Consider the following 25,757-nt stretch of genomic DNA (forward strand, 5'->3'; position numbering starts at 1 on the left):
ACATATCACAATTATTTTTTTCCTAATTGTGTTTGTTCTTTTTAAGAAAAAAAACGTCCTATATATAAGACGCTACGCAAATCCGTTATCAAATTTCACAAGTTTCTTGTGCGTAATGCTTAAGCGTTATTACATTTTACTTATCGCTCAAAGTGATAAATGGGAAATGTCTTGTTCATGTCTTGTCATGTCATTATTGTCATCGAGCATTTTATTAAAATAAAAGTTCAAAAACTTTGAAGATGAAAATTAGCAAAGTAACACAATATCACTGAAAGAAGTCGTTGCGGAATATGATATTGCTTGAAGCATTTGATAATTGACATGCAGACCGACATCACATTTTTTGCATCTTGTAGTAGTTTTTGCATGACAATAGGCGCATCGAGTTGCGTGGTAAAATCAGGGATATCTAAAGAAAGGGATACGAAGGCTTTTATTACGTCTGACAATAGAAGGGCTTTTGTTTATCGTAAATAATCTGTGTTTATTGTAAAATGACAATTGGCACCCGACAGTAGTTTAATAAATCTTGTTATGATAACTTGCATTGCACTATTAGCATCAAGCCTGGATATTCACAGCATGCTCATGGTTGCTTGTTAATTCAACTACCCATATACTTTCTTTACATCTAGCCTACTGCAAAGGCTTTGTTTAAAAAAACAGCTTACTGGTAACTTTCCAACTGTCTTTGTAAACAAGTATTCTCTAAATATGCTCTATGTAACGCTTACTAACTGTCTTTGGTAGCTGACTGTACCAGTTGCACTACAAAACTTTCTGCAATTTTGAATAGAACCTCATATTTCACGCGCTACAAACTACCGCCCTGGTAGTGTCATGAGAATAAGGCAATCACTGCGAGCCTTCGTATCCCCTTCTCTAGATATCCCTGGGTAAAATTATGCTAAATACAGTATAACCTTTCTCATTTAGGCTACCTATGCGACCTAGCCTACCTCAATCAAATATTTTTATTCCCACTAATACAGTACCTATATTGTAATTCTTATCTCAACAACTCAGCGTTCTGCCATTGCTTTAATGAAGGTGTTCACAAAGAAAACAAAAAAAATTATCTGAAATCATCAGTAAATTACAATAAAAATGTGCATACTGTGGATTTCACAGTATGCACATTTTTACTACCAATAACGTTTAAGATTACTGATAAATTTTCAAGCATTTTGCGTTTTTTGGAATTTTTTCAATTATTGCTGACTTTGCTGCAAACAGCCCGTAGAAAGCAAAATACAAAGTTTAGAATTTTTTATGGTATTTTCATTTGATTTAATTACTTTTCCTACTGCACGTAAGCGGCAGTTAAACTCAATTGATAAAAGCATCCAACTGGTATCTGAAGGTATAATTATAAGCACGGCGGTTACCTCAGTGGTTTGATTCTGGATCAAGAGGTTGAAGATTCGATACCTACTGTCGCTGTTGCGATTCTATCCATGCATAACTTACAAAGTTTTGTCCCTTTACAGTATATTATGTTCGATTTTTCGTCATGTTGATGAAAACAGTTCGTGCTGCATGGGATGGGGTAGCGCTAATCAAGAAAAAAAATTATCGTTATCGGACATTATCTGCGATAATTTATCGCTTATCGTTATCGCTTAACTTTTTTTTGATTTATCGTTTATCGTTATCGCTTTAGGCATTTTTCGTTTATCGATTATCATCGCTTAACTGAAAAATGAGTTATCGCGCCCAACACTGCCAGTAGGCTATGCGGAGCAGTCATTAGTCTTTTCCGTTTTCAACTTAAATATTGTGGGTTTGTACAACATACTTATTAGAAGTGCTGTAAAACCAATTAGCATAGCTTACATTTTTTTTTCAATGTTTTGTTACAGTTTTTGATTCATGTTTGTTGCTGCTGTGCATCGCAATTGAAATGTCATTTCCAATAATAAAAGATTACCTTTATAAAGACAGCAAGAGGAAATAATAGTAGTAGCCCACAAAGGCTCAAAGCCCTTGCATTCTATCACAATTCTTTCTAGTTCTCACATGTAAAGATACTTTGAAAAGATTGATGACGTAGTTTATTGGCATATCAAATGTAAACAGTCAGATAAATGATCGAATAGTTCTACTTGTGAGATGATAGATGAAATGCTTAAACTGACGATTACTTTACCACTTCCAGCACGTAAAGAAATCACATTCTAATCAGCAAACGTTTTTGTCAATTTCAAAATAAATAGAGACCACTACTTGCAACAGCTAGTGGCCGAGTGGTTTCGCCGGCTCTGGTGCTGGTAGATCTGAGATCGATTCCAGGTCGGGTCAAACCGAAGACTTTAAAAACGGTACCGATTGTGTTCTATCCTGCATAGCGCAGTGAGAATGAGTCGGGTAATAATGTGATAACATCGTAAACCTGATATAAATTAAAAATGAGCCCTGTCGCTAAAAGACCTTAGCTGTTGTAGAGCGACAATAAATAAAAACCATAACATTATTATTACTTGCAACAGCTACTTTACAATTGGCAATAACTTCCACTTTTACAATCTATTTAATATCGGCTGGAACTCTACAATCGTTTTCAATACACTTTTCAATCACAACTCTAATCCTCATACTACACAACTCTCAACAAAACTCTGATAGCTTCCAGAGGCTATGGTAACATCACAAAAATTCATTCTTCTGGTCAACAAGTCAAAGAAGTTTCCAGAATGTCACGTACACAGAAACTTTCTAGAAGCAGATTTTACAATAACAGATTGCGTAACTAAAGTTTGCTATCGGTCAGTAATCGTCAAAACACCACAGCAGAAGTACGCAATAAAATAGTTCACTTATTCCAGAACAAAATGTAGTTTTCGCCCGAGCTACGCATATTGATTGTGACACACTGAATAAAGTGGCTGTTGCATTGTCAGTACAATGCCTTTCAAAAAGGTGCTGCTCTACATCTCCATTACTTTTATTGCGTATGTTGTTGCATGTTTTAGCCAGAGAAAAATCACGATGCCAAAAAGCCTATGACGCAGCCGAGAGGCTTCTCAACGAAAACCCTACTTTGCAAGACGGGCCTGATTTTCCAACGTGCTTGTCCAATGGATTGTATGCTCGAAAACAATGCAACGAATTCACTTCTACCTGTTGGTGCGCGGATCCAGAGACAGGAGCTAAAGTCATTGGCACTCAAACTGGTCTCGGATTGGGCGATACTTTAGATTGCGAAGGTAAAAAACTGATCTCAAAGTGGCACTTCTGTAAACTTAAACGGTTAAGCGTTGACCTACCCTTTTGTCAGAGTTATTAAAACTAATATAGGCCTACTGTATCCCAGCAGTGAAATGCATTTTAACTAAGTTGTAATTTTATCTTTTTAATATCCAGACTGTAAAGTGAACGTTTTGTTTCTTTAACGTTAGATTTTCAAACCTTTGATTAATTAGTTAACATTATCACACAGTTTTACGTGATAAATTGATAACTCGTTTTATCAAATTTCAGCCATTTTAGACTTATTATGTATGTTAGATGTCATTGCTCTGCCCGACAAGCCCTGTAGTAGGAAACGTGCTGAAGTCGAACGTTTTCACCGAAACAACCCTAACATCCAAGACGGTCCAATTTACCCAAAATGCACAGATGACGGTAAATTTTCCCCAAGACAGTGCAATGGTTTCACCCAGGCGTGCTGGTGTGTTGATATTCAGACAGGAGCTATAATTCCAAACACAATGACATTACCAGGAGAGGGTGCGGGCCTTGACTGCTTTCGTAAGTTACTCAAAATAAATCTATAAAAGTTACATTTTAATGTGAGCAAAAATTAGCTTAGTCTATAGCTCACCACTGTTCATAGTTACCACACGTTACGTAGATTTTAATAGACGGTTTCATCTGGCAATGCTACTGTTGCCTAATCATCTTATAAGCTTTCCAATCAATAGGTTTTCACATCATGTCTTTTGCACCAGTCAAACTTACCAACTGTTTTTGATAAGTTTCCGCCTCGTTACTAATTGAATCTTTATTTTTTTGTCTATAACGGAGAGTTTTTCGAATTATTATTTTTTTTTCTAAAAGATTGGGTTAGGGTTTTTAAGTATGGATTATTTTTCGACTTTAAAGTGTTGTTACAATCACTACAGTACTGTTGTTAAGTAGATTTCATAGAATGGTTAAAGGATCCTTTGATTCTACGTAAACCGACTTTTTATAAGCTATAATTTGTATATAGTCATTGAGTCAGCTGTTTCTATTATCTTTGCAAACGTATAGCTCGCTTTAACAAGTTCCGGTCTATTTTACTTGTAACTTATTTGGTAGCTGCCATCACTTCGCACGACCAGTCCCCTTGTATTCTGAAACATGCGGAAGTTGAGGAAATCCACCGAAACAATCCTGACATCCAAGACGGTCCAATTTACCCAAAATGCTCAGACGACGGTACATTTACCCCAAGGCAATGTAATGGTTTCACCCAGGCGTGCTGGTGTGTTGATATTCAGACAGGAGCTATAATTCCAAACACAATGACATTACCAGGAGAGGGTGCGAGACTTGACTGTTCGGGTAAGACACTGAACTAAATCTACTTTTTAATGTAAGCATGGAAATGGATTTTTGACCAATGTAGGCCTATAATTCCTTGTATGATCTGTTTTATCTCCGTTGCTTGCAATAATCCTAATATTACGAATGGCAATTGACTGTTAGACCTGTCTTCATGGTCGTCTCGTCTTCCTGTCAGCATGAGAACTTGCAATGTATGAATGCAACTTGTATATTTCAAACATGTAGGCTACTCTTCCTGTTTCATTTCAGTTTGGTTGAGTTTGTTTTTTTGCTGACCATCACGACGAAAAACAAGGTAGGCCTATAAGCTACCAATCACAACAGTGGTCTAGAAAGAGGTAGAAGCAACAAGTATGCTTCTGGTATCATAAAACATTGATTGATTGACTAAATGTAAAGTTACGATTTCATTTTTTTCTGTTAGCATATCTATTGCAGTTGTTTTATACTTAATGTTATGTAAGTGAAATGTCTTGGTAGCCTATATAGAAGAATATTTCTTAATTTCACTAGAATCAATCTGTAAATTTAAAAAAATATTGTGAATTCTTCTGTCCTTCAGATATTTACTGTGACTCTTTTCAAACTGCAATCCTAACTTTTGTTTGCTTTTAAAAGCACAAAGTGAAAACCAAGGCGTTGGTTGATAGAGGGGATAACTGGAGATTTCACGCTTTCTGTTTTACAGCAAATCGTGGCCAGGATGTGCCAAGGCTTACTCCGTGCCAGCAGCAGAAAGCTGAGGCCCAAGAAGCACAATCACGGGGTGGATCGGCAAGAGGACCCATTTTTCAGCCCATCTGCACCCAATCGGGGGCTTTTGAACCCATACAATTTCACCCGAGTGGATACTTCATGTGCGTTGATGCCGACGGGACGGAAGTGTCACGACATCGGACTCAACCTGAGTGTAAGTATTTGCCTACAATTTTTTTTTGTCATTTTGGAATCAAACGCTATCACGAACTAGAGGCGCCACGAGGGGGAGGATTGGGGGAGCAATCGCCCCCACAAAATTTTATCTTGTTGCCCCCTAAAAAAGTCTTTAATATCATTTACATGTTTAATGACGTTTCATACATGTTTGGCTGCATTCAGTAGCTATATTTTTAAACTAAGTCTTATTTCAAATATTAAAACTGCCTCCCCCAAACAGTTGATTTTGCCCCCTTAAATTTTTCTTTCTATCTGCATCATTATCGCGAACGCAACAACTGACAGCGTACAGTGCGCACACCTGTTGTAAAGATTATTTGCTCTTGAAAAGTATTTGCGACTTAACCCTTTCCTTCCCAGTGTTGCCGTTCGGCAATCAACGCAGTGCGCACACCTGTTGTAAAGATTGTTTGCTCTTGAAAAGTATTTGCGACTTAACCCTTTCCTTCCCAGTGTTGCCGTTAGACAACACTAAATAAAATAAACAAACAAAAAAAACTTTTTTTTCATTTTTTTTTTGAAGTCATTACTACCCCATGAAAGCTTTAGAAAAATTTTCCCGCCCAAACGGCGTTCCAGACAGTTTGATAAAACAGGCAAGCCAAGAAGTCAAAGAATGTCGTAGTTGCCCTGTAGCACTGGAAAAAGCGGCGGCCATTACAAACTTCCTGGGTTTTTTACTTGCGAGAAATTTATTTCTGATTTGCTGATGCATGGTTTATTTTTGTTTCAGGCTTGACGCAGTGTCAGTTGCAAGCATATTACGCTGAAGCTGACAACAGGTTGATTAACGCCAACAATTTCGTTCCACGGTGCACGGGTGACGGAAGCTACAATACAGTGCAGGTATGTGTAGGCTAATGTAAATAAACTCGTTTCTGCAAAATGTGGTTTTGCAAAAAAATATGGTTAGATGGAGTACAAACAAACAAATCAGCACAAGATTTTGCTAAAAATACGATGGGAAAAACTTTAGTTTTTCCTTGTTTTCGTGGAAGACGTGTAGGCTATTGAAAGTTACGATATTCCTATTTTTAGGCAATGTGCGATTCACTTTTTGTGGTCTGATCTTTGCATTCAAGTCACTCTCAGACCTTGTGTTGCCTGTTTCGACACAGTCAAGAGCACTTGCCTGGTAGTTTCGCCAACATAAAGTGGTACTGAATCTTGTTCCTGTTCGGCACTTAGCAATGGAATAGATTTTTCTTATTACCCGAATATACTCAGTTGCGCGTCTATACGGCTGCATTGACATTGTCTGCTTTGTAGCCTACTATTTACACACAGCGCTACATAAAAACAATTATTATTACTCGTAGAGGCTTTGAATCACTGACGCATCGCCGGTCACCAAGATTGACAGAGTGAAGTTACCTCTTGTCGTTGGTGTTGCTGAGAATTATTCCATCCACCAGGTGTCACTGAATGGAGAGCAGTTCTGAAATGCGTTGCTCAAGCGCACACCCCGAGAGTCGAACCAGTGCCACTTGATGTTGAGGTGCCGTCGCGCGCTCAACCATTGAGCTAACGGGCGGATCAATAAAATCTTCAAAACGTATTGATAAAAGCCTTTAAATCACAGTGCGATGCAGCTTCCAAAACATGCTACTGCGTTGATCGGAACGGAGAGGAAGTTCAGGGCAGCCGAATCTCAACCAACACTCCGGAAACTGCGACTGAACAATTACTCGAATGTTCACGACGTAAGACAGAGTGACAATGACAATGCCATGACCTGTTTTTATTATCAGGTTAACTTACTATATGTTTAAAGATCGCTATAGTCAGGGGCAATAATAGAAGATCTTTTAACTATGACAAAACTACATCCAATTGCAGCAATAATAAAATCAAAAGTTTTAAAACTGTTCGGCCACACTAAAAGATCACAATTCGGAATCCGCAAAGTTTGCACAGAAGGCAAAGTAGAAGGAAAAAGGAAACGTGGCAGACAACCAAAACGATGGCAAGACAACATTCAATCATGGACCGGACTCCACTTGACGACACTGGGCGAGCTGGCTCAAAATCGCCACTCTTGTAAGCAAATAAGCCATGTTGATGCGCAATCTGCCGCAGGCGGAGATAACGACTGATGATGATAGTCAGGGGCATATCCAGCAAGTAGCCTTAGGGGGGAGGTGATTTCAACAAAACACGATAATGTGTAAGTCCACATTAATCCGAACTCGCAAATACGTCTACACCGTGAACAAAGTTACTTTTCTTTGTTTTAGGGGGTGATTGCCCTTCCCTAGATCCGCCACTGGTTGTAGCCTGCTTACGGTGGTTATCACCGCTATAGCCTACTACAATTTAGGTGGTTATCACCGCATCGTCAGTAGTGACATATACTGTTAAGATGTCCAAATGGCAGGTTTTAAAATATCAAAACAGATAGCCTACCTACAGCGCTATGTATTAATCACCCAATTAAGAATTTCACAGAATTGAGCATCACATAATCCGTTGATTTGACCATAGAAGCACAACAACATGGAGCAACATTTTGTTTTATTGTCGAATCGTTCAGACCACGTCTCATGACAGTTCGATGAACTGTTGTGATAATACCTCACGCTATTAAATCGGCATTAACTGCATTTGTTGCACATTATTTGCTGTTTCTTTTAGTCACTAACGTACAGAAGTTTCTAATATTTTTTTTTCTATTTGCAGTTGACCCATCTCGAAATCAAAATACAAGAACTAAAGCTCAACTCGTCTTTGCTCAATGTTAGTAGGCTATGCATCTTTTTCAGATTTTTCTGGTTAGCTTCATGCAGAGTGTAATTGTGCAGTTTGCATGTTGCCTTTAGCCGTTAGCAACACAGACCACTGGGCGGTTTTATTGTAGGCTGTTTTTTGCACAGCATAATTATTGATTAACTGTTACAACCTTTCTTCTTGGACTGCAAAGACCTCTTTCGAAGCTTAATCTTGGCAGTTTGGCATACTAGTAACAGTTTTGAACCACCGACGCACAGGCCTGTAAATTATTTCAGCCACTACATGTTGCTGACTGGAGAGTAAGTTGTTCCATTAAAGTTTAAGAGCGATTAGCTTGATTTTGCTGCCGTTTCTTCGTTTGCAGAGCGGGTATTTATTTACTGTGAGCTATCAGGATGGATTCATGTATTTTGTCAACGAGTTGGTAGTCTAAATGCGATTGTTGCGTTTAGCGTAGGCTACAATGGATAAACTTAAGGTTATAAAACAATGTAATTTGCATCTTCAGCAATGGGAATCAACACGGTTGACTTGCCTGTAACCGCTGACAGCGTCGCCCAGCGGCTGTACTCACGTGTTGGTCATACAGCAGTAGGTGTCGCCTTTGATTGCTCATCTCAGAATGTTTACTGGACTGACGTTTCTTCTAAAGCAATCTTCATGACGCCCTTGTCTAATCCTGACGCCATCACTAGGGTCATCGACACAAACATGAGAAGCCCAGAAGGTCGGTAGAACTCCTATTATTCAAATTAAAAAGTGTATGTAACAAGTCTGGTTAAAGTCATCTGGTTTTTTACATTTCAACAATATGCAAACAATTTAAACTGCGTTTTAAAAAACACATTTTGCAATTTTCGCTTTAACCGAATCAAAAAACATTACAGTTTGCTAAATACTTACTTGACACGTAATATGCAGTAAGTAAATCACATGAAATTATTTTAACGCACCACTTTTTTGATTAAGGCGTGGCTGTGGACTTTATATCTGGTAACATATACTGGACGGATTCTGGAACAGACACCATTGAGGTGGCCAAAAAAGACGGCTCCAATAGAGCTATCTTAGTATCAAGTGGTCTAAGAAACCCACGTGGAATAGCTGTTGATCCGTTTGGAGGGTAAAGTATTATTCAAAAAGTGTAATTTTATCGTAGTATTCTTCATGAAGAGACTAAGTAATTTGTTGCTGCATCCAATGCAAATATTCACAATACTCAACAAAGCAAGGCGCAGCCGGGTATATTGTTCCCCTGAACCCATTCCATTACTGAATGCCAAGCATGCATAGGATTCATTGCCACGTTTAAAAAAGTCTTTAGTATGACCCGACAGGGTATCGAACCCAGGCCTACCGATTTAGAGGCGAATACTCACCGCCAACATGGGGTCACAAAAAGGTTTCAAATGATCTTACAAAGACGACAACAAAGCAAAAATAATCGGCAATTTATAAATTTTAGGCAAATGTACTGGACAGATTGGAACCGAAGAGACCCAAAAATTATGACTGCCAATTTAGACGGGAGCAATCCTACCGTCTTTCTACGTACTGACCTTAACTTGCCCAATGACATCGCAATTGATCCATTTAATCGTCGACTCTGCTTCGTGGATGCCGGTAAAATTAACTTGCTTTGTTCAATTATCGCTTGTTCATCGAGCGACAACGAACTTTTGAAAGTAATCAATCTCATAAGAAATTGATGATATGAGCCACAGTACGGTAGATAGATTTTAAACACAAAATATCGTTGATTTGCAACATTATTTACAAGTTAAAGCTTTGGTAGAAAGTTTGCTTTGTTGAACCATGGAGAATTCTTTATTTACAAGTCCCACCCATTAAATTTTATTAACAAGCATCGAATCAATGTGAAAAGGGTGGATTTTGTTACTTTGGGTAGACTATAACTGATAGTTTTGATAGAAAAACTAGCTGTTTACCAAGTTACTCACAAACAAATTAACAGTAAAGTAACTTAACGTTAATTCTCAAGGAACGAAAAAAGTAGAGTGCACGAACTTGGAAGGAAATGACCGACGTGTGGTGCATGACCTGAGATCTTCGTCATCACCCGGTGTCAAGAAACCGTTCGGACTTGCAGTTGATGGTGGAAAAGTTTATTATACTGACAGGAGGGGGTAACTTTCAGACATTGCTGTGGTAACCTTACAATATTAGAATTGTATTGTGGTCACTTTACGTTATCCTTGTGCTAATCTTACGTTGCACTTACGTGTATTGATTGGAAAGAAAATCCAACAATTAGTTAGTTACTTCGTTAGATAGTGCATGGTTTTACGTCCTTTGTTCCTCGTATTGCGAGGATTGGATGTCAGTAACTTTCGATCCGGCTAATTGATGGGGGCTTTCCTCGTACACCTATTTTGAACGTTGACCGCCACAAGGTTCCCCTTTCGGAGGCCCGGAGTCCTCTTCCATTCGTTGCACGTGGCCGTACCAACGGAGTCTCCTCCACCATACGACCTCTTCTACTTGGTGGATGTCAAGCCTTACATTTTCCGCCTACAAAAAGTCGAATATCCTTTGGCATCGATGCAGAATATTAAAACTGTATGACAAGACAACATGATGGAAATACTGTGTCTAGTTCTGAGAATCGAAAGCGCTTAATCCGGACTGTTTTCTGTGAATAATGAAATATGTTTTTAGTCAATTTGCGAAAATACTGTACGTAGCCTATACTTGCCCGAGTTTATATATTGGCAATGCATCACAAGTTTGTTTTGGTTTAAAGATGCCTTGGATAAGTTTTCTTTTTAGTTAACAGCAGTACCGTACGTGTTACGTGTATTTTATTAGAGAATGTTTGAGTTTATAAGCGTTCTTATAGCCTAAATGGGTCTGCTACTGTTCGGTGAGTCCGATTCGGTGAGATCCTAACCTCTAACCACTACCCCAAACCCCTAACCCTAAAACGGCAATAATAATTAGGCTACGGTACCCGATAATTTAAAAAAAAAATTGAAAAAATCCCCCGTTAAGAGATCGGACTCACCGAAACGGGCCATTCCGAGCCTAAATATTACCTTACCGCCGAACTAGTTGGAGTGTTTTTTTTTCTAGTGATCGTTTCTATGCTGTGGACACCACAACAAACACGGATAGAAGTCTTCCTGGGCCACTTGGCACTCACGGCCATATGTACGGAGTCGCGATTGCCTACTCTCAGTGCGCTTACGGTGAGCTATGAATTATGTGAACGATTTCCGTTTTTATAAAATAGACACTTTTCTATATTTTGTTTCTATTTTAATAAAACCGCAATATGTCGATATCAACATTTTGGATCTTTTTGATGGACTCTTACATCTAATATAGTTTCGGGAGAGAGTTTGCTTTTTTATACCAAGTTTACCTAAGTTTACGAAATCACAAAAATTGTAACTCAAGTAACTCGCAAGGGTAGCTCATGCAGACGCATGCAATTGATGCAATAGTCAGGGATATCTAAAGAAGGGGATACGAAGGCTTTTATTACGTCTGACAATAGAAGGGCTTTTGTTTATCATAAATAATTTGTGTTTATCGTAAAATGGCAATTGGCACCGATAGTAGTTTAATAAATCTTGTTATAATAACTTACATTGCGCTATTAGCATCAGGCCTGGGTATTCACAGCATGCTCATGGTTGCTTGTTAATTCAACTACCCATATACTTGCTTTACATCTGGCCTACTGCAAAGGCTTTGTTAAAAAAAACAGCTTACTGGTAACTTTTCAACTGTCTTTGTAGACAGGTATTCTTTGAATATGCTCTACGTAACATTTGCTAACTGTCTTCTGTAGCTCATTGTACCAGTTGCACTACAAAACTTTCTACGATTTTAAAAAGAACCACATGTTTAAAGCACTACAAACTACCGCCATGGTAGTGTCATGAGAATAAGGCAATCGCTGCGAGCCTTCATATCCCCTTCTCTAGATATCCCTGGCAATAGTTCACATATTTCAGCTCAGATTCATTTTTTGCTCTCGCGTTAGTTAGCGATAATCATAATCATATCATTTTATTTTTTATCATTAATCCGTCCGGGACAAAAAAGATAGCCTACTAGGCTACTAACTACAATAGTCGATATACCAGCACGTTAATGAACGGGAAAATGAAGGTTTCGCCAATGAGTAGAAACATGTAGATCTTTCAGGAAAACAAAAACCAAGCAATGCTTGATCAATTTCATGGATGGTTAATTATTAAGGATGCTCCATTGGCTAAATATAAGAAATAAGCTACAACTTCCTTATAAAACAACCACAATTGTGCCAGTTGTAGCCGACATTTCTGGGTTGAATTCTGAGCGCAAGCAATTTAGATTGTCACTGTTGTGGTAAAGGAAAGGCAACAAGATGTAGGATTGTAGGCCACCATGATGTAGCCTACGTTCACACGGAGTAACAAAAACGCGCTTAACTAATTAGCACATTACCAAAGCTAACTAATTACCAAAGCTAATTAGCATTTTTAAGTGACATTTTCAGATATTTTTGGATAGCGAAACCTTTAATTGCAAAGAAATTGCATGGGAACTGAAAAAGGAAAATTGTTGATCTCGTGCGAAAGTGATTTCAGCAAAAAATGTTAATTCTGGGTCGTGGCGAAAAAGGGCTAAAAACATTGACCTGAAAACAAATGCATTGTTTTCGTTATTGATGTTCGAAACCGAAAGTCACCTGGCTTCTTTTGGGCGATTTCATAGGGCTGGCTATATCACTCAAAGTCAAATAAATTAAACTTAACTTAATGACTGCAATAATGTTTGTTTAGGCTACAACAGATGCAGTCGGAACAATGGAGGATGCTCACATCTGTGTCTTCCGATTCCCAATGGACGGACTTGCAAGTGTCCAGATGGGGACTCCTCATGCACAGAGCCGTAGAATAATAACACAGCAACAGCAAACAATCTTTGCGAGGGTGTTGTTACAAACTATTGAAAGATGTCTTTGTATATATAGTCCACGACATAACTTGTTATCTCAATCAAACTTGGTAGAAATGTGTGACCGAATGTGTACAAAAGTCAAAATATTGGCTCGACAGTGTTGTAATAAGTTAATTTTTATTTTCGTTTGCTAACTCTCCCACTGTCTTTTAATTTGGAACAATCTATAAACTAGCTCGCAGATCATCCCAGTTACATCAGTAATTTTAGTTTGTGTGGTTAGGCTAGGTCAGGGGTGGGCAAACTACGGCCCGCGGGAAATAATTTTCTCAGAATGTTATTAGCATATTATGTTTAAACATGTCTCCTTTATATGTTACTTTGCTAGCAAAAATAGAAATTTTACCTTGTGGACTTTGTTTGAATTATTCGTTTGGTGCCTAAACATTCTACGTGCTGACAATTATCATCATTTCATTATCGTGATGGCTTGTAATAACAGCCAGCAAAAGTTGCTGGTAAACTGTAGCAAAAACTGAAACAATGCTCAAACGATGTAAAAATTTAACTTTAGTTAGATGGAAATTAATTTATACCAAAATATTTGTAACGCCTATTTAGATATTAGTTTGTAAAAGACATCATTTTTTTCTCTGAACGTCACAGTTTGTTGTGATATTCTCGTCATAACAACAATTATTCCGACAAGAAACAACTTGCATGCAAGATAAATTTAATTTTACTTACCGGTAGCCTACTGATAGGATACAGCATGAATCAGTTTAGGAATTTGTTTGCTTATTTAGGCTGTAACTATCATTTGCAAAGGTTTGTTTGACCATGGGTATGTGTTAGACACTTCCCATTTTTGTAACTTAAAATTCCTTTTCACATGTATCTTATCAATAAACCCGTCAATACCACGCAATATGAATATGCTACAGACAGGGATATCTATAACTACGGGATTGGAAACTCTATTCAGTGCTATACATCAGTAGGGTCATCACATTACTACGACTACAGAAAGATTAACAAAATAAAATGCCGACTAAAAGGTATACAAAATTCGATTTTACAATATTAATACAAAATATATACTCATATTAAAACTTAATTGAATATAAAAGTACATTTGCGCTGCTAGAAAAAAAACAATGAATCCAAAAAATGAATAAATGCAACAAGTCCAAAACCGCCTACTGTTGTTCTTTAGCATTTTGCGTACTGCAATTCGGATCAGAAGTACGTAAATGAGGAGTGTTCAGCAATCAGTGAAATATGTTGTTGTATCATCAACTTGTTCACAGACCAATCCAGTACGAAACCAATTCGTTTAAGATGTCATCAGAACTATAACCAATAGTCAGTCTGGAAATTTTTTAAGCAGCAAGCAAAATACAACATGACCACTAATGGAATATAAACAAACCAGGCAAGAGTAGATTTTACAATTTACAGCAGGTGAATTGATTGTTACACTTTTGGTTGTTCGTTTAGCCTACTACTTGCTGACCTTTGAGATCAATTTATGTGATTATTTATCACAGCAGCGCACAAAGAAAAGTGACCCTACTGGTGTATAAAATGGTTTTCAGTTCCATAGAGTTTCCAATCCCGTAGTTATAGATATCCCTGGCTACAGATAGGATACGGTACCGTACTATTAGCCAAGCCAGGTATGAGACTACCATAGGAGGAAGTGGGGCAAAGCAGAGCAATTTTTCAAAATCCCATATAGCTTTCGCTATATGAAAGATACGGACATTGTCCTATAAACGGGAATGGGCGTGAGCAGCGAAGCGTGCGACTGTACAGTCAACGTCACTATAGACTAGCAATCAGCTGATCGAGCAATAGTTGTTACTGCGGGCGATTTAACTGTAGGCTATGCATGCATGTACATCAGACAGTTTTCTCAAAACATTAGATCTGATGTTAAAACATCAGTTGTGGTAACGTGGCTTTTGTTATTGCTGTCGATGTAGTGACGTTTTTTATTTATTTTTTTTGACGTAGCCTATTCTCGAGCAGTGTTTCTACTTTTTGGTCATTTTGAAAAAAATAAATGAAACAATGGACTTTGGGCCTTGCCAGTGTCATGGAAAACATTTTTTTTTAAATGTATTCTTGAATGTTCAGTTTACGCATTTTAATGCTTAATTCCCGTTTGAAAATTTCATTCAGTATGCCTTGAATAAGAAAGAAATTTTAAATTCTAGTTTTCCAAACCTACACTTGTTTTCTCAAAGCTCATGCATCTCTTTCTTCCTTGTTAATTGTATAATAGTTTATCTTTTTTTCGTTGCAACTTATACATTCTCTTTCTTTTTTGTTAATTCTATGGTCATGTATAATGGTTTACCCACTCACACACAGCTGTGGCACTGGCGCGGGAAGAACAAATCATAGGCCAAATAATTATCATTTCTCTATTGAGATTGAAAACAAAGTTGTAATTCCAGCAAGAATTTTTCAATAGCAAATACTCAGGGAAGTTGGAAAATGGGTTGTTTGCAAATGACACTGGCGTTGGTAAAACCTGACATCGCAGCAAACCCTCGTGTCGTGCAGAGAATTGAAAAAATTATTTTAAGAAACAAGTTTTTCATCATTCGGCGTAAAACCGTGAGATGGAATAGAAGAAACGCAGAAAAGTTTTATCAAGAACATGCTGGACGTTTTTTTCATAAACGTTTGGTTGAATTTATGTCAAGTGGGCCCATCATTGCTTTGATTTTAGCCAGAGTCAATGCCATTGCTGAGTGGAGAAAATTGATGGGACCTACCAAAGTATATGAGGTTAGCTAAGTTTAATTTATTTATTATGAAACTTTTTCCAGCTCTTCATGTCAGTAATAATATTAACCTGCTCTAGTCTAACAAGTTTACATGATTTTCTTTTTGTGTAGCTTGAACATTTATAAAATCCAATGCATAGGCTAGTTTTTCTTTTCTAATGATCTTGGTGTGAAGTATGAAAGACCCAATTTTTTGAAGGTGTCAGACTATAAAGGCGAGTCATTTCTTAATATCAAATCAAAGAATTTGTTCTGATTAGGCCTATATGACTATAAATACAACTTAGTGAAACGGTTAAAAGAATGTATATTATATATATTTGAGTTTGGCCTGAGCATACGAAGTTGCAAATGATAGGGTGGCCTATTTCTTCCTGGAGTGTCACTTTTCTGATTCGAGTGTGACCAATTTCAATTAAACAACAGCTCATACTGACATTTGTGATGTACATGCAGAACAACAATTCTTGTTGTCATTGAACTTTAAATGTAGTTGAAAATGTCTAAAAGTCAGGGGCTCTATCCACTTTTAGAATTCGGGGGGTGATTTTTGGACAGTGGGTTAAAATCATCATAGTCCTTTCAACTTCTGGGGGGCTACGCCCCCCAGATCCCCCATTGCAGCATCAGCTTCATTGATCATCAACGTACACAGGGGGTCCAAATGGTTTCACAAAGTATGTTTCGATAGGACATGGCATCGGACGGACTTTGGGTAAGCATTTACCTAAGTTAAAACTCCACAGTGTAAACGCCTGTCTCGTAGTTCAGGGTTACCAAATTAAAGAAGTAATAACAGCTGAAATATTTTTTTTTCAAAATTCCTTTAATACAGTAAAATATCACAAAACCTTTTCAAAGCCAAATGAGTGGGGGGGGGGGTGATTTTGCATTGCCCACCCCCCACCAATGAGTGGGGGAGTGATCATCCCCCCTTGGATAGAGCCCATGCTAAAAGTCAAAATTTATTTAATAAATGACCTACAAAAATGGATGGCCTAGACCAGGGGTCACCAAACTTTTTTCTCTGAGGGCCCGATTGCTGCGAGATTAACAGCTGCAGGCCGGGTGCAAATTGCGAAAAGATATACAACTATTTAGAATTTCCATTGACTTGAATTGTCCAAATCCTTCTGCTTATGATGTCTAGTCTGGCTGGTATGATTTGCCTAAATACAGATATCGCACTGATGAAACATTGGTGTTTTGAACAACAAAGTTTGTGATGTCAAAGAAGAAACAATATGGAAAAATCATTAGCAGGTTGCGTGTAGCTCAACAGCAATGTCAGTGCTTTACAAAAAGTTTGGTAACTTTTTTCCTTAATAGTTGTAGTCTTCTATCGAGTCTTCTAAAGTTTGTTGATACACCACAGATTGACACATTCTTCCGCAACGGAGTTATACACTGAGCCTGCATGTTCGACTCCAGCCACCCGCACTTGCTGTTGTTTCTCTGGGCAAGAAATGTTACGATAATTGCCTCTACCCAGTGATCAATTTCGAGTAATGGGTAGTACCAAATTTAAGTCATAAGTAGAGTAGACAACCGGAAACAGACATTGCCGTCGGCTGCAGCGTGGGTCAGGTGTAAGTTGGAAGGCGTACACCGATGCATAGTGCTCAAGTCCGCTTTCCCGCAATGCAGGATAAAGATAAACAAACAAACAAACTGACAGGTCCCACCTACTGCACCGGGTGGCAAGCCGAGGGCAAACAAGAAGGTGGTCCGCTGTTTGGGGCTCGGTGCCACAGATACATGCAACATGGCCCGTGTCGTAGCCCCACTCCACTATTGCAGACTTAGTACGTCCAACACCGGTTCGGAGTCGATTTAATGTTTTCCACTTTGCCCAAGTTTTTCCACTTTGCCATAGTTGTAGTGCAGCTGTTATTTCCGCAGCACGTGGCGGGCCGGATAAAATCAGTTTGCAGGCCGGTTCCGGCCCACATGCCATAGTTTGGTGACCCCTGGTCTAGACAGTAGACACTGTGTACAAGGCTTCAGATCTGAAGTTGATTAACAGATAAACATGATTAACAGATAATGAACATGATTAACAGATAAACATGTTATTCGGGTTTTGGGTCCTTTATTTAACTAAAATGTTTTTTCAAGTGTTTTTATAATTGTTTTAGTGTTCAAGAGTTTTTTTTATCATGAGAAGCATTAGGCTAATGCTAGAAAAAAATCATGGTAGCATTTTATCAAGCCATGTGTAAACACAATTTATCAGTTGAAACCTTGAATGGAATTCTCTCTATATGATATAGATTCTATTCTTTGTATTGGCGGATATTGCTTTATCATTTATCAATATGCTAACATTTAGACTGCAAGATAAAGTAACAGCACTGCATTCTGCATACTAAAACAGTTGAACACTAAAAACACTTTAAGAAACATTTAGGCAGCATGTACTGTATACACTTTAATCAATAAAAATGGTCAAATGCTTTACACAAAATTAGGATCAGTCAATGGCGCAGCGTGATCGTTTTTTGGGTGTTCGCCTTTTTCAACAAACTTTGGTCTGTGTGTATTTAAAAGGCCTTGGGTGTAGTTTAACCGAGTCAGCTTAACTGTTTATTTATTTAAAGACAAGGAGTTTGGGCTGTATAATGTATATACTTCAAAGTTTACTGAAAAAGTGATCAGCAAAAAATGGTCACGCTATGCCACTGGAATCAGGAGGGCTAACTGTTACTGCTTACCTTTATGTGAATAAGAAAATTTGTCTTTGGTCATGGTCAAGCGTCAAGTTATGAAAATTATATATATATATATATGTTGTTTGCACAAGTCTATATAATTGCAATATATCACAAGGTTGTTGTGGTTAAAAATATGCACTTGACCTTTTATGGGTCAAACTGAATAAAAAAGTACAGTCCAAGATGTGAAAACTGATTCATTTCAACAAATGTTTCGAAAACTACAGTACAATCTTTAGTGCTATAAATGGATGGATAAGGGTCACACAAATTTTAACTTAGAAATAACATGTCATGAAAGCAAATAACAAAAATAATTTCAATAAATAGTCCATTTAAAAGTTGTGGCTGATACATAACATAAATTACTTAAAAATAAACAAAAGCAGCACTGAAATGGGTATAACACTGATTTCAAAATGGGTAATTTGAAAACGTCTGCACCAAAACAGTTGCCTTTGAATCAGTGGCGCCGAATTGTCATAGACCCTTGGCACTTGTAGTGGTCGAAATTTTTTTGGCAGAATTTGATGCTGATTAATTATTATTACAGTGCTTTCTCGATTAACCGGCATTCGCTTATCCGGTCGCTTTATTTTCTTACAATATTTCAAAATTTTATAGTTTTTTAGTCGTTGCACAAATTGTTTCCCACAAATTTACTTTACAATAAATTCAATCATGGGTGCATCACTTTCAGTACCGCCGTACCGGTAATGTAGCATTGTATCACCATTAAAACAATCAGGGCTGCTTCCCTGCGGTGAAGTCAGCTATTGAGTTGCAACTGCTGTATGCTGTGCTGGACCGGAGGGCCTAATCATCGTTAAAGTTTTGAGATGGCTTTATTACCACAAAAAAAGTGTTGCATCTGTTGAAGACAAGATGAGTGCCGCACCACGGCTCTCATCACTCGACTATGTAGCTGACACGAACAGCCAACCTCTTATATTGATGGATAGTTTCAAGCTTTATGAACATACAAATGAATACAGAATAGTTGATTTTGTTTTAACAAAAAAAAAAGGTCTATACATGTAATGATAAAAAGAATACAGAACATTCAATGCAAAAAGCACAATGTCCTGGTTCTTATGCAGAGGCAATGCAAATATTTGACCACTGTCCAACATGGCTCCGTTTTCAACAGGAGACAACAGTTGCAAATACATCCTCATCATTGTTGCGACATAACGAGGTAGTTGCCGAAATACCCGAGTCTTCTCGCAAACAATCTAAAATCAATTAATTTTCCAGTATATCTACTGTTAGAACCGATATTCAAGCGAGCAAGTTTTTGCTACAATATTGAACTTTATCAATTTTTGTACTGTATTGTAGCAAACCATTATATACTTTTTTGTTTTCTTGACTTAAATATAACAATTCAATTATCCGGTTTCTTTGCTTATCCGGTCAAACTTCTGAAACCATTGTCCCAACAAGACCGGATAATCGAGGAAGCACCTGTACTAATAAAGAAATGAATCTGGACTAATGACTGAAACGTATGACAACATGGAAAACATATCAGAAGTTAATTAGAATGATCAGAAGTTAGTTAGAATTAATCAGAATCAGAAGTTAATTAGAATTAACTTCTAATAGAATTTGTGTTTGTTAAAAAATAAGTGTATTATATAATTCGTGGTTATGTTGTTATTGGCTTCTCCTGTGCATGGTTGAAGAGATTTTGTTTGTTTAATGACTGAAATGAAAAAACTGTGTTTTATCCAGACCCGTTTTACTCACTCGAATACAATCCGTGGACAATTTGGATTGACCGATACACGGAACACTGTTCATGGGTCGGATTCAAAGAAATCTTTATTGAAAGAAACATCACAATTTTTTCCAGAGTTTGATATGTCACAGTGGTATGAAAATGAAGAACCTTTCTTCAGGCGTAATGACGCCGTGTACGATGCCACGGCAGGAATTCATATTACAAATGCTGATCCCAAAAGACATATTACTATAGGTAAATTGGAACAGATGGTTCATATGTATCAGTCAGTAGTTAAATTCTCTTGGAACCCAAAATATAGTAACACTGCCACAGTGAACTTATTTTTGTTCCAGTACCGTATTTAAGAATTTTGTTGTAGAGGCACAGTCATAGAAAAAGTTCATTTCTTCTTTCGTATGAGACAGTATGTATTGTTCAAATTTTAGGGCAGGTGATGGAAAGCCAGGTAAGTGTAGCTTCGTCCAGTGCTACCATACCATGCATTTCATTTGGTGCCTTGTAAATGGGACATTCAAGAATGACATGGTCAGCAGTTTGTTCCTCTGCGCCGCATTCGCAGACCGATGAGAGAGCCAAACCCCACTTGTACATGTTGGAATGGAAGCGGTCGACACCTGTTGGAATTATGTTAAGCTTAACCCAAGTCGGCCAGGGCAGGTCCTCACCAAGGGGGTGTGCCACCGGGTGAGGTATAAAATCACGGAGTTTGGTGTCAGCGGCATATCATGCTGCATTCCAAGTGTCTTCCATATAATCTGCTGCGCTGATGGTATGATCGCTGAATGATTGTAATAATTCAGCGGCAGCTGGTACAAAGGGGTGTCTTGGCTTTAGCGAGGGTTCCTCAAGTGGGACGTTGAGTTTTAAGTGGAGCAGGTGGTTGGGATCTTCTGCCCGGCGAGCCAGATGTATAACGGCTCCCTTACAACTCCTGAGGCATCCAACCGAAGCTCAGCAGGTTGGATGCCTGCAAGGATTGGTAGGTACTCTGTTGGAGTTGGGCGAGACATCCAGTCACAATTCGCAATGCATCGTTGATTGGTTGGTCGATGAGGAAGTTATGGGCACTACGGCACCAGGCAGACCGCAGTATTCAGAAGTAGAGTGCACCAGAGCCAGGGTTGCAGTACGCAAGGTGTCAGCGCCTGCACCCCACGTTGTGCCTGCCAAGCGTTTTAGCAAGGCGACGCGAGATGTCAGTTTTTTGCGCAGTGACTGCAATGGTGGTGGTATGTGAGTGACCTGTTAAGCGTAACCCCAAGGACGGTATGTTGGCTCTGGACAAGATCTTACCGTTGATGGTCGCTTTTAGGTCACGTTGAGCCTCCCTGTTGTTGAGATGGAAGGCTGACGTCACCGTTTAAATGTTCAGTAATGGCTTAGTGGTCAGTGTGTCGTTTCTGAATCGGTAGGAATGGGTTCGATACCCTGTCGGATCATATCAAAGGCTTTTTAAAAGTGGTACTGAATCTTGATCTTGCTTGGCAATCAGCAATGGAATTGATTGGAGTAATAATGTACGTAGTTGCCCCTTTCTATGGCTGCATTGACACTGTCTATTTATAAAGCGCTGAGGAGCAACGCATACCTGCGATGGATACAGCGCTGTATAAAAACACGCATTATTATTAATTGCGTGGCTCACTTCAAGCCAGCCATTTGAAGCTACAAAATAGTTCGGTCTGCTACTATTCGGAGACCCCGATTCGGAAAAAGTCTCTTTCGGAGATTTTTAAAATCTCACAGCGGCATCTGTTTATTGAAAGGAATTAACTTCTAATAGAGGTTAATCAAATAAAGTCTCAGCGAAAATAATAAAACATTTGTCCAGAATCCCTGCATTTGTCAAACGGCGTTTCGTGATTAGCAATAGTGATAAATCAAATGAAGTCTCAGCAAAAATGTCTCCACTAACGTTGCTAAATATGCTGGATATCGCTATAGCCCATACCCGCAAGATATCAGCTAATTTACATCTACCTCACCGAAACAATAACTTTCTCGTTTGCATGGGTATGGGAAGATAAACACAAAAACCGCTTACTCAAATGACTACAAATTCTCTAAGTAAACAGAAACCGTCGTTGGATTGAAGACATTCCCGAATCGGTTTTCTCCGAAAAAGGCTGTCTCCGAAACGGCCATTCCGAATATAGTTGAGTTAGGGATAGTAAAAATAGGGGATTGCTCACTCAAAAAGGAGATGGACAACTGGAGGGTCATGGTATTATGACAAGATTTGGTGCAACTGCAGCTTAAGGTCTAGCTCCATATGTCGAATACCCAGGTGCAGCGTATGTGATCTGCCTGCGACCTGCGTGTGTATTGCAAAAATAAATGCATAAAAATATGTGATATCGTGTTTATGTAATGCTATACTAGTCATAATAATGCAGCAATAGATTTCACACTGTAGTGGTAACAGTAGTTAGCCTCACACTGCAGTAGCAAGGTTCTGCCGATGTTTTAGCATCCTAAACATCACGCAAAATATAGCCATTCATTTGATAATAATGAATTTACGCCAAAGCAAAGAAAACTTTGTGAAGTTCTACCAAATTTTAAATTTCGCAATGACCCTCCAGCTGTCCATAGCGTAAGAAAAATCAATAAAGCGAGTCGTCCCGGTATTCTACCGCCCCCTAAGTTGAGTGAAGAAACATGATTTGAAACATTTAAAAACAAGCCACCAAAATTTACGTGGTGGTCCAATCTCCAAAAGAATGGCGTTTCCATTCTGGTGGGCTGATCCTCATACACCCAGACTACACGCACCGGACTTGACGCAACCTATTACGAACGGAAGTACATCACGTGCGTCTCTGATTCAACCGACCCGTGTTTGAAACGCCCACACTAGTGTGCAAAGGTATTGTAGAAACTTATTGTATGTGCTGGGACTGCAATGCATGGTGTATCGATCTATGCCCGTTGAGAACTCTTCAAACTCGTTTATATACAGTATATTTGCCAACTAACATTAGCTCTTTTTTTCACTAAACACAAAGTTTTCAAATTAGAAAATTGCTTCTCATTCCGAGGATATCGCAGAGCAGATGCCGCTGGATATAGCTAGCAAATTAATCCAAGTTGTTTTTATCCATCCATCTCCCATAGTTGCTTAAAATTGCAATTGCTGTGAGTGATAGTTTTGTCTTAAAATATGAATATTCAATGACTGAATATGATTGATTAATATTATCAACACAATGGAGGCCTTAAATGAAAGCTTAAATCGTGGCGCAGATAACATTCCGTTTTAACGCTGCCATACTGATGTATACAGTGAATATTTTTAATTGTTTGATTGGTAACCTTTATTAAACAATTGCAGGCATATCTCCATCCACCATGGGAACACCATATGCTTGGTCAGCGTATTATGAAAACAAAACCCAACCTGTGGAATGGTTCACGGATTATGATGGGTTGCACGATCACTTGACTGAGATTTTTCAACAAAACAAGTCTTACAAGTCGGTGGTTGATGTCGGCTGTGGTTTATCCCTTCTTGGTCCTAAACTTGCAGAGAAACAGCCTTATTTGGATGTCTATTGCATGGACGTGTCAGTCAACTGTTTAGAAACCCTGGCGTACACCCGGTCACATGGAAATTGTACGTTTGTGGTGGGAGATGTGCGTCAACACTTGCCCTTTGAAACAAACTCAGTGGATCTTGTGATCGATAAAGGTACAATGGATGCTATTACCCGACACGAATGCGGACAAAAGCATCGGGAGTCAATGCTGAACGAGATTAGACGTGTACTCGGTGAAGATGGCACTTTGTTGCAAATCACGACTGAAGTTCCTGAGGTCCGACTCGACGAACTAAACGCACTCAGTTATGTAGAAAGCGTATCGTTTTCGGAAATGCTATGCATTTCAAATGGCTTACAAGTGTACACTTACGAAATTAAGTTCTCTTAAGACTTTAAGTCGATTGTTTCCAACCAGTGTTTTACAGCCTTCTTGAGGGTCCACCATTGCATTGATTTGTGAAAATTGCCAGAAGGATGTTGCTCATAGCTCGAAGCTGCAGGTTTTCGTCTCACTTTCTTCAGGAGCTATCGTCAGAATGCAATAAACCTAAATGTGGTGAAGTATTTATAATACAATGTAAATTTGAATAATCAGAAGAATTCAAATTAACGAAGGAGCTTTCAGGCTTAAACGAATTCCTTTTGGCGGCATAAGACTGGATTGAGAGTTTTTATAAAGATTGGTGAGGGGTAAAGAGAGGTGAATTGCGCTGTGAACTTTGGACTCAAAAATTCTTGCTAAAGGCCGTTCTTCATTCAACTTTGCAGCGCTGAAAGCAATTTTTATAAAAACTCTCAACCCAGTCTTATGCTGCCAAAAGAAATTCGTTTATGCCAGCCCCTTCGTTAATTTGGATTCTTCTGATTAGTCAAGTTTACATTTCGTTTTTCTTCTACTTTAAATACTTCACCATTTAGGTTTATTTTATTCTGACGATAGCTCCTGAAGAAAGTCAGACGAAATTGCATTGATTGTAGAAGAAGGTACTAATACTGTCATGTATGGTACGGTACTGCATGTTTAGATAAATTTTTATCAGCAATATTTCTCGTCGCTGTGTGACAGACTATGCCTTGTTTATGAAATTGTTGCGAATGCAAGTGGAGAAAAAAAAAATTCCAATACCAACGGAGTGGGAAAATGTTGGCTTGTGGAAGCCAGCGACCAAACATGGCGTACCGACGCGGTAGATTCGGCGGCCATGGCAGCCGGGTTTCAGCATTAAGGCCTCGTACATTCCATGTGCCGATGGTGATTTCCCATTGTATAGTGTTGGCTGTTGGGCCTTGAAGGTGCTTGTTGAAAGTTAGACATCTTTCCGAAGGTTGGCCGAGGGTTTATCCTTTTACCACCCACTCGGTGTTTATGCGGCTGTCAGCCCGCAAGCCTAGACGATGATTAGCTTCCTGAAAAATCAGTACTGACAGGGTAAACCGCGAGAAGGTTATCGTCTTTTCCCACCCCTTATCTCGAACAAAAATCTCTACAAAATATGCAACAGTGAACCATTGTCTTGCAAGATCTCCACCATGAGATGGAACATGTTTGGACACATTCTGAGACTTCACCAGGACTCACCTCCCCAGAAAGCCCTTGAATTTGCAATAATTGGCAACAAAAAGTACCAAGGCCGAACCGGACGTCACCGTACCAATTTATTACAACTGCTGAGATCTGACATCAGAAAAGCTGGCCTGGGATCCCTGCTCAGCACACCACATCTCCATCGATTGCAAAACATCGCAAAGGACAAAACAGAATGGAGATCCTATCAACCTTGTTGAAAGACTGATCGAAGCCAGCGGATGCCAAACG

General features: G+C 38.7%; 2 protein-coding genes across 2 annotated transcripts in view; both read left to right on the plus strand.

Moving 5' to 3' along the window:
- Positions 1-15,215, plus strand: part of LOC145784316 (nidogen-1-like) — a 32,371-nt gene extending 17,156 nt beyond the window's left edge. Inside the window, exons 14-26 of the mRNA XM_082596114.1 lie at positions 2,976-3,209; positions 3,511-3,753; positions 4,306-4,551; positions 5,243-5,464; positions 6,224-6,336; positions 7,073-7,193; positions 8,170-8,226; positions 8,729-8,947; positions 9,190-9,343; positions 9,686-9,843; positions 10,223-10,367; positions 11,314-11,429; positions 13,017-15,215. Of these exons, the coding sequence (XP_082452240.1) occupies positions 2,976-3,209; positions 3,511-3,753; positions 4,306-4,551; positions 5,243-5,464; positions 6,224-6,336; positions 7,073-7,193; positions 8,170-8,226; positions 8,729-8,947; positions 9,190-9,343; positions 9,686-9,843; positions 10,223-10,367; positions 11,314-11,429; positions 13,017-13,129 (2,141 nt within the window). The 3' untranslated portion in view covers positions 13,130-15,215. The remainder of the gene's footprint in view (positions 1-2,975; positions 3,210-3,510; positions 3,754-4,305; positions 4,552-5,242; positions 5,465-6,223; positions 6,337-7,072; positions 7,194-8,169; positions 8,227-8,728; positions 8,948-9,189; positions 9,344-9,685; positions 9,844-10,222; positions 10,368-11,313; positions 11,430-13,016) is intronic.
- Positions 15,216-15,639: 424 nt separating this feature from the next.
- LOC145784323 (uncharacterized) lies at positions 15,640-25,602 on the plus strand. Its single transcript, XM_082596123.1, has 3 exons — positions 15,640-15,936; positions 20,387-20,630; positions 23,734-25,602. Exons 1-3 carry the CDS (start codon positions 15,640-15,642, stop codon positions 24,327-24,329), a joined length of 1,137 nt encoding a protein of 378 aa, XP_082452249.1. The 3' UTR covers positions 24,330-25,602.
- The last annotated feature ends 155 nt before the right edge of the window (positions 25,603-25,757 follow it).

This window comes from Aplidium turbinatum, chromosome 15 (assembly GCF_918807975.1).
Source record: "Aplidium turbinatum chromosome 15, kaAplTurb1.1, whole genome shotgun sequence".
NCBI classification, from domain to species: domain Eukaryota; kingdom Metazoa; phylum Chordata; class Ascidiacea; order Aplousobranchia; family Polyclinidae; genus Aplidium; species Aplidium turbinatum.